General features: G+C 51.4%; 1 protein-coding gene across 2 annotated transcripts; it reads right to left on the bottom strand.

Annotated features, from left to right (window-relative positions):
- Positions 1–4988: 4988 nt before the first annotated feature.
- On the bottom strand, positions 4989–11984 carry RNF208 (ring finger protein 208). Of its 2 annotated transcripts, none has more exons than XM_019540583.1 (3): positions 10979–11984; positions 10530–10674; positions 4989–8884 (listed from the first exon to the last, which is right to left on the bottom strand). In XM_019540583.1, the coding sequence occupies exon 3, from the start codon at positions 8020–8022 to the stop codon at positions 7201–7203; it is 822 nt and encodes a 273-aa protein (XP_019396128.1). In that variant the 5' UTR covers positions 8023–8884; positions 10530–10674; positions 10979–11984; the 3' UTR covers positions 4989–7200. The 2 variants fall into 2 exon arrangements, with proteins under 2 accessions (XP_019396128.1, XP_019396129.1); XM_019540584.1 differs by having other exon boundaries at positions 11348–11984.
- Positions 11985–15510: the final 3526 nt, after the last annotated feature.

Genomic DNA, 15510 nt, shown 5'->3' with positions numbered 1-15510 from the left:
TTTAAGAGATGTCATGGGGCTGGGGTGGAATGGGTTGACAAATGCAAGTTTGAGGCCATAGCAGAAGCGTTCACAGTGTGGCCCTGTCAGATTCAACAAATTTGCCAATTCTGTTAAATACCTTGTCACAGGACATGAAACAGGAAGGAATAACGTCATTTTGGGAAAGCTTTATCTCGGCAACCTCTTGACTGAATTGGCACCACAAACTTTCCATCAGCCCCGTGAAGGGCATAGCAATTTTCAGGACAACCTCCATGCAGTCATGGATATCAGAAGCTTTGAAAAAATGAGATTTCAAATAGAAAACTTGACTCAGCATTACTATAGAAATCACTACTCTTCCTCCATAACAACTCAGGCTTCTCAGAGCTTGTGGTCACAGAGTAAATTCATCTGATTTGTAAAGACAGCGTGGATTCTTTTTTCTTCTCCCCCCCCGTGGCATCACATCACTGAGCAGAGTCATTGTGTTGATCTTGTACATCCCCATAGCAACCAAGATGGCCAATGCCTCTCTTATTGTTCCCAGTGCCAGTGAAACCTAGCTGACCTCAGGAATGAGGACAGTAACTCTGTATTGTCAAGCTGTAGAAGGGTCACTATGGGGAACAGAGAAACTGAAATGGTGACCATCACTGCTAAGGGCAGCCTGTGCCGTTAGTCCCTTTGAGAACAACAGGAGATGGTCGTTTTGAAAAAGTTTCTACATAGGAAAGTGTTATTCTCCAGTTTCTAATGAAGAAGAAACTTCCAATTATGCAAAACAACATGGAAAAGCTGTTGTCCAATTGTCTTTCAAAGAACTTCCTGTTGTCCCAGATCTTACTCAGAATTCACCTTAGGCCGGCTGTGTGTGAACAGACAAAACCAGAATGGAGAGCAACAGGGAACAAAAAACGGGCTGGCCTGGGACGCAGCATTTCTGAAAGGGCCTGCTTCCTAATTACTTTTAACTCAGAGTCAGACTATTATGTTTAAACATGTGCTGTGGCCACAGGGTGCTGCAGAGTTGTGGGGGACATGCTACACCCCTCACACATATTAACAAGGGTGAATCCCTGCCTCAAGTGCAGCACTCAGCCCAGTCATACCCATGCAGCTGTGACAAGTGCCTCCAACACGGCTTCTTAGTTTGGCTGTGTCTTTGTCCTGGCTCCAAGCAAGGCCCACACACTACTGGAGAGATGAAATGTCTGAATCTGGAAGGACTGTTCCTCAGTGACACCAAATGAACCATGCACCCAGCCTTCTCCCCAGGCTCTGCTGCTCTCAGCTTCCTGCCCCTGGGATCAGACTGTGTCAGAGCTCCCTAGCCTGCTGTGAGCCTCCGAGTGCCCCAGTGGGTGCTAATAACTAGCTGCAGGGCTCTGACACCTGTAACAGGATGAGGTGCTGGCATTGTGGGGCAGGAAGCCACAGTTCCTTGAGTCTGGAGCCCCACGACTCTAGATATGGCTGGGGCAGACACTGCAAGGTCACCCAATGCCACAACAAGGCAGAGGGTGACCCTGGTACCAAAGGTCCTGTCCTTTGATTGCCAGCTTTGCAAAAGGTGGTGTCATACCAGCGATTCCTTTAATCAGCAGCTCTTTTCCTGAGAGTCCCTCAGAACAGTTCCCAAGAGAAAGCCAGTGGGCCAGATTTGTTCATTGCTCATGCCAATGTCATTCTGAAAAAGCTCCCCTGCAGGTAACAGTGTCTCAGCTGGATTTCACTGGTTCAGGGCCTGGATCCCTGGTGTGTTCTTTAAACTATTTGACCTGTGTCATAATTGTAATGAAAAGAAATGCATTGTTCTCCAAAGGGAACCTGCTAGACCTGGCTTGAAAGGACTGTTTTTGAGCCAAGGCCACAAACTGCTCATGGTGATGGAAGAGGTCCAGTTCCAGGATATGGCCAGTACAAGTGCTATCTCCTGCTGTGTGCCTATCCCTTAATGGCACCTGGTTTGCAGATGGCCTGGTGACTGTGGGTGCTTCTCAAGCCTTTACCCTCCACCTGTTATACTTCACCACCACCTGTTTCTCACAGCTGTGGTCAGCTCCGCTTCTGGAAGTCCCCCACTACAAACCCAGTGGAGATAGGAGTTTTGTTATTCTTGGGGAGCTTTTATTGTTTTCTTAACATCTCTGAATCAAAGGCCTCTTTGCATTAAGTGTGCCAGAGCAAAGGCAATCTGGGCTGTAAATGCCCTAGGTGGCACCTTCACACCCTCAGTGCAGTGCAAGGAGCATGGGTGTGTTGAGACTGGCCAGAGCCAGGAAGGTGCATGAGAGCGACTTGCTTAGGTCTCAGGTGTTGTAAAGCCCAAGTGGGCAGTGTCCAGACTGGGAGGCAACGCTGCTTCCCTTTGATGAACCTGACCACACTAACCCCATTCCCGTATGTTTTGTCCCAGTGCTTATGGTTCTGAATGAAAAGAAGCAGATAGCTAATGCGATCCCTAGGAAGGGCATGGGGGTCACCCCACCTCTTTGCATTGCCCTGCCCTGTGCCATAGTACATGACCTGAACACAGCAATGCTCCTTGGAGAGAAAGATTTGCTCAGATGGGCACTGGCATTTCCAGATCACTATGTTCTTTATCCTTGCACCTGAATTGTGTCTCTCCTTGGGTAATAGCCGGGATTGCCTTGCTGTAGAATTAGAGCCAAGATCCCTGCCCCAGACTCAGTCACATCCCCAAGTACCTGGAGCTGCTTGGATCGGTCCCCCCAGGAGCCTTTGAGAAGAATATCTTTTCCCTGTCTGGTGTGCTGAGCAGCAGCCCTCTGAATATGTATCAGAGCCTTTCACAGCCGCCCTCATGTTTGCTGGGGAACCGGTGCTGCTTTAGCATTAATGAGCGACCTGGGCTGACCCAGCAGGGAGGGTGGAGGCAGGAGAAGGCAGTAGTAGGAACCAAGTGCCTTGCAGGGCTGCCAAGGGAAGTGAGCGCTACCCAAGTGCATTATGCCATGACAGAACTTCAGGCAGCTGAGGCCTGAAGAGTCTGTGGTCCCCTCCCTTGCCAGGGACAGCAGCTCCTTTTACCCCAGATTCTCCATCTGTAAACCAATGGCATGAGATGCATTGCTGATGCTGTAATTCAGCACCAACAGGCTTTGAAGTGGTTTAGTTTTCACAGGAAATAAGGCTCCTGAAGCAATGTGTGTGCCCTGGCAGTGCCAAGGGGCGATGACACACAAATAGCTCCCTTGTTTTTTGAAGAGATTTCACAGGACTAGATCCCCTACACCACTGGTGCCAGGTCTCTTTTGTCTTCCAGCTTTGCAAAGTCAGTATTTGGGCCACTAGGAACTGGCAGTGCTTGAGGATACGACTGAATTGGGTTACATGGAATATAAAAGCTGCTCACTCATTCCTGGCCAATAAACCCCTCTACCTCACTCCAGGAGGGTGGACCTGTCAGCCATAGCCTCTCCACAGTCACACTTAGTGTCCTCTAGGGAGAAGTGCAGCTCACCAGGGGGTCCATCCCATTCACTTTACACTCAGTCTCATGGGCTGTCTGCAGGTGTTTTCTTCTTCTCGGTTATTTGAGGGTCCTCAGACCTGCTGGTCCTTTGAAAGCAAAAAAGACTTAATAATGCAATATTCAGGCCACGCAGCTTCAGTCATGGAGTGTCAGGAACATGGAAATGTAAGATTCCAACATCACTGGATTACAGTGGACACATGCACCCCACCCCCATGCATATTCACAGGGAAAGACACATGCTCATGTGTACCTGCACATGCATACGTGAGTGCATACACACAGATACGCCCTCTGTCACACAGCTCGATTAGAGTGGATGCTAGAACCTTAGCTGTGTATTTATTTTGTTCCTGTTTCTCTGGCTAAATATGCAGCTTCATACCATTGTTCGCATGAAAAGGAGCCCTGCAGACCCTTAATCTCAGCATTTCCTGACTTCTTTAATTTTCATTGTATAGCTTTAGGATTTAAGTAACCTAGATTTTTGCTACTCGTTTGTAAAATATTGCAAAGGAAGTGGATGCTTCCCATTGACCCCAATTGCTGTTGTAGGAAGAATTTGCAGTCAGGGAAGATTTACTCTTTCTTCTCCGATGCAGCAGGGAAGACCTGAAGCCAGTTCCATGGGATTGGTGTCTGCTGTACCTTTGTTTAGCACAAAGCTCCCAGGGAGGAAAGGTAGCTATAGAGTGGTTCAGCCCAGTTCTCCCCACTGGCTACCCCCCCAGCCCTTCCTACAAAACCTCAAACTCCCAGTTCCCACATCAGGGCTCAATGAAATCCTAATGGTTACTTTAAAGCTAAGTGAAGTTTAGGCTTTCTAAGCCAAGCAGGGTATCGACACTTCCTGCTTGTTTCTGTACTCACTTGGCCAGCTTGGCATCACACTGGGGCATCAGCAACTGACACATACATAACCAGTTTGGTTTAGCTTCACTTCTGTTCTGAAGCTGCCCCTGAAATACAGCATGGTACTGAGCTGATAGGGGCCTGTTTTGGGACAGCGTACCCATTTTCCCCACAGCATAGCCACATTGCTGCAACTGCCCCATTGCAAAGACCTCAAGAAAGTCTGACCCCTAGGGTATGATGGTCTCCCCTGGGGCACTGGCCCACAGGTACACAGACTGTCAATGCAGCAAGCAGCCTAGTCACGACACCTTGGCATACCAGCCTTCCAGGAGTGGGATGTTCCATTGTGGTGAGTGGGTCAAAAAACTCTCCTTACCCAGCAGGCCTGGGCAAAGTGAAACTGAGGCAGAGGATGCTGGGCTCTGCCGCAGGTAGCATGTAGCTGACAAAGGCAGCAGGTTGGCAGAGGAAGGGCCTTCTGGGATGGAACAGGAAGGGATGCTCCATGGCCAACAATGTATGGCGTTGTACTCCAGGCAGGACAATAGCCGTGTGGGCAAGGAGAGATGGTGCCTGCTGCGGGTGCTTGCAGCCTTGGCTCCTTCCCCAGCACCTTCCCTCATGCAACACACTGCAGAAAAGCTTGGTGTGGTTCGTTCCAATATAATCTTTATTTGGGAGATCAATTAGGGATTGACGAGGCTGGGTATAAAACATGATCACCGTCACAACCAGCAGCAGGAGGAATTGGCAGAGCAGAAAAGAAATGCTACCAGGCCCTGTTCTTCCTGGCCCTCCCCCCTGCCCAGTGTGTACATGCTTCCCGGGTACTGGCCTGAGTTCCCCTGTGGGCACCCAGGCCCACTTCACTCTCTGCAGGGGGGCTGGGAGCAAGGGGAGCTCTCTGCAGCTTATTTCTCAGGGGTTCACAGACAAATCTGGCTACCTTCCAGCCCTCCCCTTCCTCTCCCTTGGTGTCTTATGCCACTGAAGGCCAACTGTGAGGACCTCTGGAATGGGTGGTTGGATTTGCTCCTCTTCAATAGCTGGCTGGGGCAACACTGCTGATTGGTATGGGAGTGGGAGGGTGTCTCTCTATCTCACTCAGCAGAGCCAGCCCAGTGGACATGGGCTCCAGATGCCCACCTGCTTTCAGCTAAGGTAGCAGTTAGGCCCCATGCACAGACAAAGCTGCCCCCAGGGCTGAGTAGCCTCCAAATCCCAAGCCTTGCTGTCTTTCAGGGCACTGTGCTGTGCCTTACCCAGCGGGGTGCTGTTGTCACAGCCTCTCTCAGGGGAGCACCTGCAAAATATGGCTTTTTGTTTCTTTTTTGCTTTCTTGCTTTTTGGCAGCAAACTTTCCTCCAAAATGTCATGAAGGAACAAAGTCACTGAGAACAGGGCAGTTGCTTCTTCCCCTGCCCCTCCACCCGCCATGGGAACACCAGGCATGTTACTGTGCCAGCTGCTCCTTCCCTCAGCCCCCTTGATGCTGTTCCTTCCAGGAAGGGGACTTTGTTGGAATCAAATCTTTCTCCCCCCAACCTCTGCAGTTAGTATTGCAACAAGGGAAGGGGTGACCTTGGCAAAGACTTGCTACCCCCAGCTCATTCCCACAGCCCTGCTCAGAAGCTAGCCAGACTCCTCCCTCACTGGCAGGGACAGCCATGCTGATGGAAAGAACGTGGCATATCCAGCTCTGAGGAAGGCCTTGGCCTCTCTGTACTTAGGGCCAAACTCTCCATCCACTGGGTGGGAGCTGCGGCCACAGGGGGTGGCACCAGGGAAGGGGACCCTCCCACACACACACAGAACCCACAGAAGGATGATCCCAGCTCATCGCCTTGATTAACATGAACAATCCCAAGGACGGAGTGTCCTGGAATGGGTTGGGAAAACAAAGATCCTCCAAAATGAGGATAAACTGGAGCTTCCCTCAAGGGCCTGCGGAGGAAATGGGACGCATGTCCATTAGTAACTGTGGGGCCATGGCAACAGGTTGAATTGGCTACAATTACTTAGAGGCATTTCAGCTTGGCCACTGAGATGAAAGCTTTGGCAAATAACTTAGAGAAAACTGGCTGCCCAGTGGTCCTCCCTCTTTCCCCTCCTTCCCCCCCCCTCCCCCTCCCCAGCCTCTTTCTGCTTCCTGTGAGGCAGGCTCGATTTGCACGCACTGCCCAGCTCAGCACTGGAAAGCTCCAGGCTCCCCTCCCCATCACCTCCGTGCATCGGGTGCACTGTTCCCCAGGGTGCCTACAGTGGCATTCAGCTGTGTTGCTGGCAGGGAAGCCTCCTGAGCCGAGTCGCTCCACTCAGACCACATCACATGAGCCACAGGAAAGAAACAGAAAGAATGCTGCCCAGGGTAGTGAGCGCAAGGGGGGCACGGTGCCCGGTGAGACACACGGGGAAAGCGTGAGCCACAGAAAGGGAGCACAGGACTGCCCGGACTTGCTGACAGACACCTACTGCCAGTCCCAATGTCCCTCTCACTAAAGCTCAGCCAGGGCACAAGGGGAGCTCCTCATCTCAGCTCCCTCCTCCACCAGTAGACACAGCCAGTGGTTTCCTGTCAGCGAGGGGGACTGCATTCCCCCCAGCTCTTGCCAAAGCTTGAGCCATGAACAGCCTCTAGCCCAGCAGCTGGAGATCCCTTGCATGACCACAGGACCTTGGGCTACAGCAAAGATCTCATCCCCTGTGGTGCATGGGGACCGCTGATGAGAGGGTCAGGCCTGTTGCTGTCAGCTCTGGGTCCTGTTGTCCCCTGTGCTAGGCCAATGCCAATGCTCTTCTCTCACACGGTACTGCCGTTTGATGCAGCGAGTGGTGCGGGGGGAAGGCAGGGCAGGGCACGCAGGTTACATGATGGTGCAGGAAGACAGCGGATTTCGGATGTGGCAGGTACAGGCTGCCCCGCAGTACTGGCGAAAGGTCTGGTAGCAGCTGCGGTCGGCGTCGCTGCTCCACTGCACAGGGTTGGCAGAGAGGGCCTCGGCAGGCAGTCTGTTCAGAATACTGGTGTTCACCGCCAGTGCGGCCAGCCCGTAGTCAGTGAAGAGCACAGTCTCCCGCTTGCAGGTGGGGCAGGAGATGAACTTGTACTTGGGACAGGACTCATAGAGGATTTGCAGGCATTCCTCACACACCGAGTGGAGGCAGGAGAGGATGCGGGGCCGCTTGTTGGTAAAATTGTACATGTGGCCGCAGGTGGGGCATTCCAGGGGCTCGCATGGCGTGGAAGGGTGCAGCACATACTGGTTGACGATAACCTCATCTGATGGTGGCTGACGGTGGAAACAGACCTCCGAGCTGCCCTTGCGCTGCCCTTGGTATATTCGCTCTCGTCGTGGCAGCGGTGGAGTCCGGGGCAGCCCTAGGGAGCCAGGGTTACTGTCCAAGGCAGGGATGTCTCCACAAGCCTGATTGACAATGATCTCAGACTCCGACGGCCAGGCACGCTTGGCCACGAGTGGTGGCTCCCGGCGGGGCGCAGGAGTGTAGCGCGACTGGGAGCCCTGCAGCTCTGAGAACTTTTCCGGGTGGATGATCTTCATCGCCTCCATTTTAATGATGACCTGTTGCCCTTTCAGACACGACATGAGTATTGTCTTTACATTACTGTCCACTGCTCTGGGATCTCCGAGGGTCGCCTGCATGAGGCTAGAACATGCTGGCAGCATGCAGAGCTTTCAATCTCCTTCTGGCAGTAAAGTGATAGCGTGGAAGAAAGCCACTGGAGCGGGGACACATCCTGGGAGAAAGGTGCCAACCAATGGGGCCAAGTGTCCTTCTTCTGCCTCAGGATTGCAGTCACCCCAATTTCACCCACTGCCCTCAAGTTGCCATTGGCAAGGCTGGAGGCGTGCACAGGAAGTTGCTGCTCACAATAATATCCTGCAGAGCAAAGCCGCTAAGGACATGCTCCTGTCACAATCTGGATAATCAAAGTGGCTGCTCTCTGCAGTCCCTCTCTGTCACTCAGAAGACCTCCCACTCTCTTTGCTGGCTGTCACTTTCCAAGCCAGATCAGCAGCAACTGTAAATAGCAAACTGTGACAAGAGGCTTAGGGAAGGCAGGGCTTTTCCAGGGCTTTGTGCTGCCTTGGGAGCAGGTGACTCAGGCTTGCAATTCATCCCAGGACGGCTCCCAGCCAGAATGTGATCACTGCAGCCTGTGCTGAGGGCTGCCTGCACCTTCCTCCAGGTGCCCCGCCCCTATCCTGCCTGTATTCCTGTTTCTCTGCAGGATCCTTGCAGGCCAGAAGAATGTGTTTGTGAATTCCTTTGCTCTGACTTTCCTGTCTCTCCCACTTGCAGTCACTGACATTTGCGGAGCCTACAGCTCCCCCAAGCCAGCAGCTGAGCACAAGCCCTGCAGCCAGGCAGGATCCCCAGCTGGTGGGGAGCAGAGCTGGCTCACCTCTGTAGTTGCATGTTCCTCCGCTGGGGGTACAAGAGGCTCTCCACGCTGGCACAGTTCAGCCCCAGTGCTATGGCCCCAGGCTCAGCTTGGTGCTCCCTGCAGCAGCTTGCAGGAAAGGGCTGGAAACAAAAAGCAACAGGAAGTTGGAGACTCCACTCTCAAGAGGTTTTTAATCTGCATGCTTTAATTGGGAGCTATGATCAGCTCTCTGCTCCCCCATGTGCAGACCTCGGTGGCCCCTTCCATCTACCCATACAGTTGATTTGTATTGGCCTAAGAAAATGGGAGAAGCCAGGCATTTCCCATAGGCCTATTCTTGCTGCTGGTACCTGCTTGTCAGCTGAGCCAAGGAAGAGAAGGGTTGTCCTCCCTGCTGCTCACCCTCCTCTTCCTGCTGCCCTTCTGCCCCAGTGAAGTCTCAAGGTCCCTTCTCAGGGGGCTTGGGGTCCTCTCCAGGTTTAGGAATACACAGGGTGCTCTTGTCTCATAAAGCACTATGTCTTTCTGTCATTCTGCCTCCATGGCTCACTGCCCACCATTATCAGCCCCTCCTTCTGCTCTGGCCTTGCTCTTCGCTTCCTTCCATGTCCCCATCTATGTCCTGGAGTGAGGGCTGGAAGGCCAGGGGAGCACAGTATTTCCATATTTCAGAGGGCAAATAGGTGATGCTCTGTAACCACTATCCTCTAGCCTATGGTCTTGCTTCTCCTCTGGAAAGCGTGATGAAGCTCTCCATTACCCCAGGCCTGCTAAATTCCTGTATTGCATTACTGGGGCGCTTAGCTTGCTCCAGTCGAACTCTCCAGAAGCTGGTTGAGAGTCCACTGACCACCCAGAGGGGGCTGTACAGACCCAGGACTGTCCAAGGGACTAGCTGACTATGGGACAGCCTGAGGGGCCTGCATGGGTTCAGTGTCAGATCCCAGGGCCAGCTGAAAGGACAGGTCAAGAGACTTTGTCACATTCCAATCTACCAAATGTCTTGCTCAACCCAGATCTCTCAGTATGAAGCTGGGTGGCAGAGCCTATGCATTAGCTGGGCCTGGGAGAAGAGTATTTGGCCTGCACATGCCTGTATTGCAGACAGCCTGGGGTTGGGAGAAGCAATGAATCCTTGTCAGCAGGCTACCCATGCCTGGGCTGCAATGCTCCACATTACCTCTACCCAGAGAGAGAGAGAGAGAGAGAGCACAGCTCCCACTGGCACATAGCACAATGCCCACCCCCTACACCCCCACAATACGTGCTGGCAGGCAGTGTGCACATTGAGACGCACCATTCAGCCTGACAGGTTGTGCTCCCAGCACACATTAGCATGCAGCATGCACACTCGCACACTGCACGTTGGTTGCTGTTGGGCAGTGCTGACCTCAACACAACAGGAACAGAGATACACAGCACACACTGTACACAGATGCACAGCCTTCATGACACACACCATGCAGAGCCACACAGCATACGCTGACACACAGCCCAGACATGCTGCATTTATACTGACACACAGACATATGGCATTCACATTAACACACATGGGCTGGTAAACAGGATGCATACACCTCGTAATACACAGCTTGCATAAGGATATACATGCATGCAAATATGCTAATGCACAGCTTTCATACTGACATGCCACATGCATGTACATGTTCACACACAGACATGCTCACACACACACATGCACATACAAACATGCTTTTGGAGGCCTATTCTGCACTGACACATGTTAATAAACAGGCGGAGAGGACAGTGGATGCATGCTGTTACCTGTGATGGGCCACAGCTCTGGGAAGTCTTGCTTGGTTTTCAAGGAGGATCCTTGCGCTGCAGTACCTCCGACTTGGCACCCGTTGCCCCTCTCTGTCTCAGACAAATCACCAGTGGATTGGAGGCCCCAGTTGCTAGAGGTTATCTGAAAGGCAGATGGGATGCAGGTTCCAGCTCTGTCTGCACAAAGTCCCAACTCCCAAGGGACACTCTTGATTATCCACACCCTCCCCAAATCCAGCCTGTCTCTGTCTCTGGTCCAGCCCAGCTTCTCAATGGCCGCCTCCAGCAAAAGCCTGCTCAATGCAGCCTCCTCTGCTGGAAAATAGACAGCCACCCAAAAAGGTGATTGTTCCTTAAGGAGCAGGACACAAAGGCAGAGCTCACAGATGCAGGGCTCTCCTCCCACAAGTTCCAGATGTTCTGCAAGGGCCAGGAGTCCAAGCTACCTGGAGGCAGATAGGATCTGATCCCTGGCAGATAACACTGCTGATGTTCCAGCCAGGATGCCAGGTCCCCAGGCGCTGCTCCTGCCTGCGTCTTAGATCCCAGGATGTGACTTCTCTCATAGGCTATGATGATGAAGGGCAAACTCCTCTTCCAGGGGCTTTCGTTTCCAACCAGACTCCTTTACTCCCAGCAGCAGGAAGACAGCAAACGCCCCCTCTGCTCTCTGGGCAGAACGCAGAATTTTGTTTCCCCAGATAAGAAGCTGATGCAACACTATGTCTGCAAGTGAACAAGATATGTGCAGGCTACAGAACCAGCAGTGGCACACGGGAGATGGCAGGCTCTCCTCAGACCTTTCTTGTGCTCACCTCTGCAAAGGCAAGGTCCTTGGCAGTGCAGCAGGTGCAGGGCTGGTTGGAAGAGGCGGCCTTGCTGAATCCTTTCCACGGCTAGAGGATCCTGCCCCCAGGGATGCTTTGTTTCTTTGCTGCTCTCTCTGCTGCTGTAGCAGCCTGTCCGCCGCAGGATGCTCTGTGCTCAGGCTTGTTTCCTTGCCACTGAGGGTGCGGGTCCTGCCTGGATGCTTGGAGCCAGGGAGCTGTTTCCTAGCTGCTCGCTCTCCCCCTCTTGCTTGGTGTCTGCAGTGGGTACTGCAGTGATGCAGCCAGCTCACATTTCTCTCAATCAGCAGCACAGAGCCCAGTGGGCTGCAGTGCCCAATGCTGGCTCCCTCCCACTCTTCATTCATGAGCCATTTCCCCCCCTCAGCAGCATTTCGCTCAGCTCCCCAGCCTGCGCAGCTGTGGGCTCTGGGCAGGCTGCTTGGGGCGTGAGCTCCCACTCAGGCGGGGGGGGAATTTTCCCTTAGCGATGGCAGGCTGGCTGCGGCCCCAGCAAGCTCTCTGCTGAGCGGGTGAGGAACACAGGCTGTGGTCTGGGCTTCCTTCCTCCCCCTCACGCTTGCTTTCCGCCATTTGAGTCGCCTGCTGGCACCATACAGAGTCCCTCTGCTCCCCTCGCCACACAAGGTCAGCCTCAGAGCCTCCCCACAAATACATATGCCGCTGTCTATCTCCTCCCCTTGTTCTTAAAGGGACAAAAGCCTTTCGGGGGGCCCGTTGGGCCAGCGTGGCGGTTGCCAGAAGGTCCATTCATAGAGCGCGGTGCTGCCTGGCCCCCGGGGAGCCTCCGTCCGTGCAGAACAGGGCAGAGGCGAGCGCGGAGCTGGGGTCCGTGCTCGGAAGGGGCCTGCGGTGACTCAGCAACTCACTGACAAACCCGCACGTGTCCCTGCTGTAAATACCTCACCAGGGACAGGTTTCTCAAAAGCCCCGAGCCTAAGCCTGGGGACGGCCAGGCTAACCCCTATAGCCCGCGCCTGGGGCTGGTCCGACCCAGCTGATACAAGACAATCCCCATAGCCGGGAGTCCTGGTAACCCAAACGCAGCCTCTCTGAACCATTAATCCCCGCATCTGGGGCTCTGGCGGTCCCAGTCGATATAAGGCAACAAAACTTTCACCTGAGGCTCTGGAAATGGTTAGGCCAGTTCAGCCTCGCACAGTGGCATGGAGACAAACACTCTTTGAAAATAACTCTTTGCCTCCTCAGCTGCCCTTGGCTGTGGGAGAAGAAGGTGCCACCCAGGAAAGCTGGTAAGGAAAGACTCTTTGTCTCTTCTGTTCTTTCACATGGGACAGGGTTACAAATGTTCCCAGCATTGTCATGCATCACATGACAGGACTTGCTCGGCCTCCTCTTTTTTCATTCCTTCTTTGTTACTTCAACTAAATACAAAGAAGGTAAAAGAGCCAAACGCAACAGCCACACCCCGTCTGAACAACTATACCCCCCAAGCCATGACCATGACCACTACCCCAATGAACATAACTAAATGCTATACCCTAACCAACAGCAACTCCCTAACTCAACAGGCACACTCAATCCAAACAGCTACACTGTAACTCAACAGCTACCCAACTGAAGCCAACAACCATACTCTAATTTATTTGCCACAGTCCAACCCCGCCATTACACAGGTAAAAAGCCCCTCATGGATATGTCTCAGTCAGAAGCCAGGAAACAACCTGACCCATGTTAATTAAGGTGCAAATTAATTTACCCATGTAAATTAAATTCAGATCTGCTGGCTAGATCTCTGACCTAGAACAGCAGCCTGATCACACAGTCACTTCTTGTTTTGAAAACAGTTTCGTGGGGGGTTGTTTTTTTTGCAGGGGACTATTGAGCCATTGAGGAGGACATGCTCGCCAGCGTTCCCTGTGCGGCCACGCAGGCACGCTCATGCTGTGCTGCCAGGCGCGCCTGCGCGACCACACATGCCGCACAGCTTAGAGGGAACGCTGATGCTAGCTGGAGCATATGTGAGCTACTCCTTGTGTTTTTCACTGGGTAGGTGTGTGCTGTAATCCCAGAAGCAAAGGCAGCAGCAGCTGGATGTATACAAGAGGCAGAGACCCAATGACCTCTTGTTGGCCTGACCCTAACAAGTGGTTGTTTTGTATAGCCTTGAAATTGGTAGTATAGCTTTTACCTAAACAGGTTGTCAACCATTGTCTTTCTGGAATCCAACACTGCCACTTGCAGTCTGGTCAACTGTTTGGCATTCTTATCATATTTCTAGTCTTGTATCCCAGTGGATAGTTTTGTATAACATTAGAGTTAATTGTCTTTGGCTCTAGAAACCAGTTAGTTGTTGGCAGCAATGGCTTGTCCTTCTGAACATATTTCTTTCAGCCTAAACATCAGTCTGAAGCACTTTGCACTTTTATAACAGTACTTAGCGTGGATCCCCTGACTCTATCTCTACTTGGTTTTGTTTTACGAAGGGTTTTTCGCCTTACTTCTCTTACTAACTTGTCTGCTTAATGTTGTGTGTTTGAACTGATAGGTCAAAGAAAATTATGCAGATGACGAACCACTTATGAATTGCGAGCCATTTTCTGTCATTAATTCATCTGGTATCTCCTGTTGATCCAACTTTCTAATGTGTTATTACATTGTTACTCAAGGTGTTGTACAACAGCTTCTTTATGAACAAATATTAAGTAGCAGTCTGCTAATGAGGGATTTTTTTCCTGATTAATAAAAATAGATTTGTGCCAGGATGATGTGAATTTTCATGCGGTCTTAATGGCTCTCTTAACTGCAGATTTCCTCACTGTCAATGGCAGCACTCCTGCCTAGACAAGAGTAGCACAGCTCAAGCTCTGTTCTCAAGCTCCGATGGTTACATGGTCCTCTCATTGTGCATGTAGTATTATGATATGATGTCTTACTCACAGAATCATTCCCCCATCTGTAGCAATTTCATTTCTATCAACCTAACATGCTTTAAATGATAGTTTTCATGCCACAGTTCCAAAGTTTCATGATCTTGTTCTACCTGGACTTAATTCTATGTGTACTTTTGCTCATGAAATTGCTAGTGATTACAGTCCATTCCTTGCATTTTTTTCAGTTGGATCATATTCTGTTGGGTTTAAATCTGTGCTTTGGAGGTATACACTACTTGTCAAGCATTCTATAGGGCAGGCCCTCAACACACGTGTCACAATGGATGAGATTGCATGTGGTTGTCTATAGCACAAGGACAGTATGTCCTGGCACTGGAGGTCCTGAGCATGACCCACCAGGTCCAGACCCTGAAGTTCACCAGTGAAGTAGCTCTGGGATTATCCCAAGTACCCGTTCTTGAGCTTTTTGTCATCAATGGGCCTGAGATGAACCAAGACAGCTTCACTGGCTACCTGTGGCTCCTGAGTGGATGCAGATTTGGGTGGAAGAGGTATGGGTCAAGCGTATTTTTGGTAGTGCATTAGGTTCTGCATGTGCCCCATTATAAACCAAAATTGCTGGAACCCTTTTTAGTAAACAACCAGTACACCGATTTGATCAGTTGTCCTTACAAGTGGATCTTAAAGTCAAGTGCACTAGCAGTTCCACCATTTTAAACCCTGATGAGTGCTCATTGCAAAGACCTGCAAGCATAGTTTTGCCCCATTCCCTTATTGAGTCCAAAAAACGAGGTTGTATTCTTTTATGGTCAGATGATGATCATTGATCCTCAGTACCAGACAGCTGTGATTCCAGTGACTCTTCTCCAGTAGGTATTTACAAATGCCTTTGTCTTCTATGTCAGTACTTTCTAGAGCTTCACTTTGTAAATCTATTGAGAGAACCCAACAAAGTACTCCAGGCCAAGTGCTCTCACTGGTGTAACTCCACTGAGATGAACAGTTATGCCAGTAGAGAATTTCACCCTAAGTCCGTACCTCATCATCTTCATCGGTCATTATAAGAGCTTTGTTCTCTGGCTGCATGTTCAAGAATGTAATGTGCTTTGGTATTTCTTTGCAACTTGTGCCAAGATCCATACACTAATACAATAATATATTAAGGAGGAATACACATCCTCGTCAATTAGCAAGGAGTCAGGGGAGGGGCACTCTGAAGTGCTTTGGGTTAGAGTACAAGGCAGTCGAGGGGAAAGAGACTTAACGGTGGGAGTC

This window comes from Crocodylus porosus, unplaced genomic scaffold (genome assembly GCF_001723895.1).
Source record: "Crocodylus porosus isolate Cpor-Errol unplaced genomic scaffold, CroPor_comp1, whole genome shotgun sequence".
Taxonomy (NCBI): domain Eukaryota; kingdom Metazoa; phylum Chordata; order Crocodylia; family Crocodylidae; genus Crocodylus; species Crocodylus porosus.
This window is presented reverse-complemented; position numbering and strand designations above follow the sequence as displayed.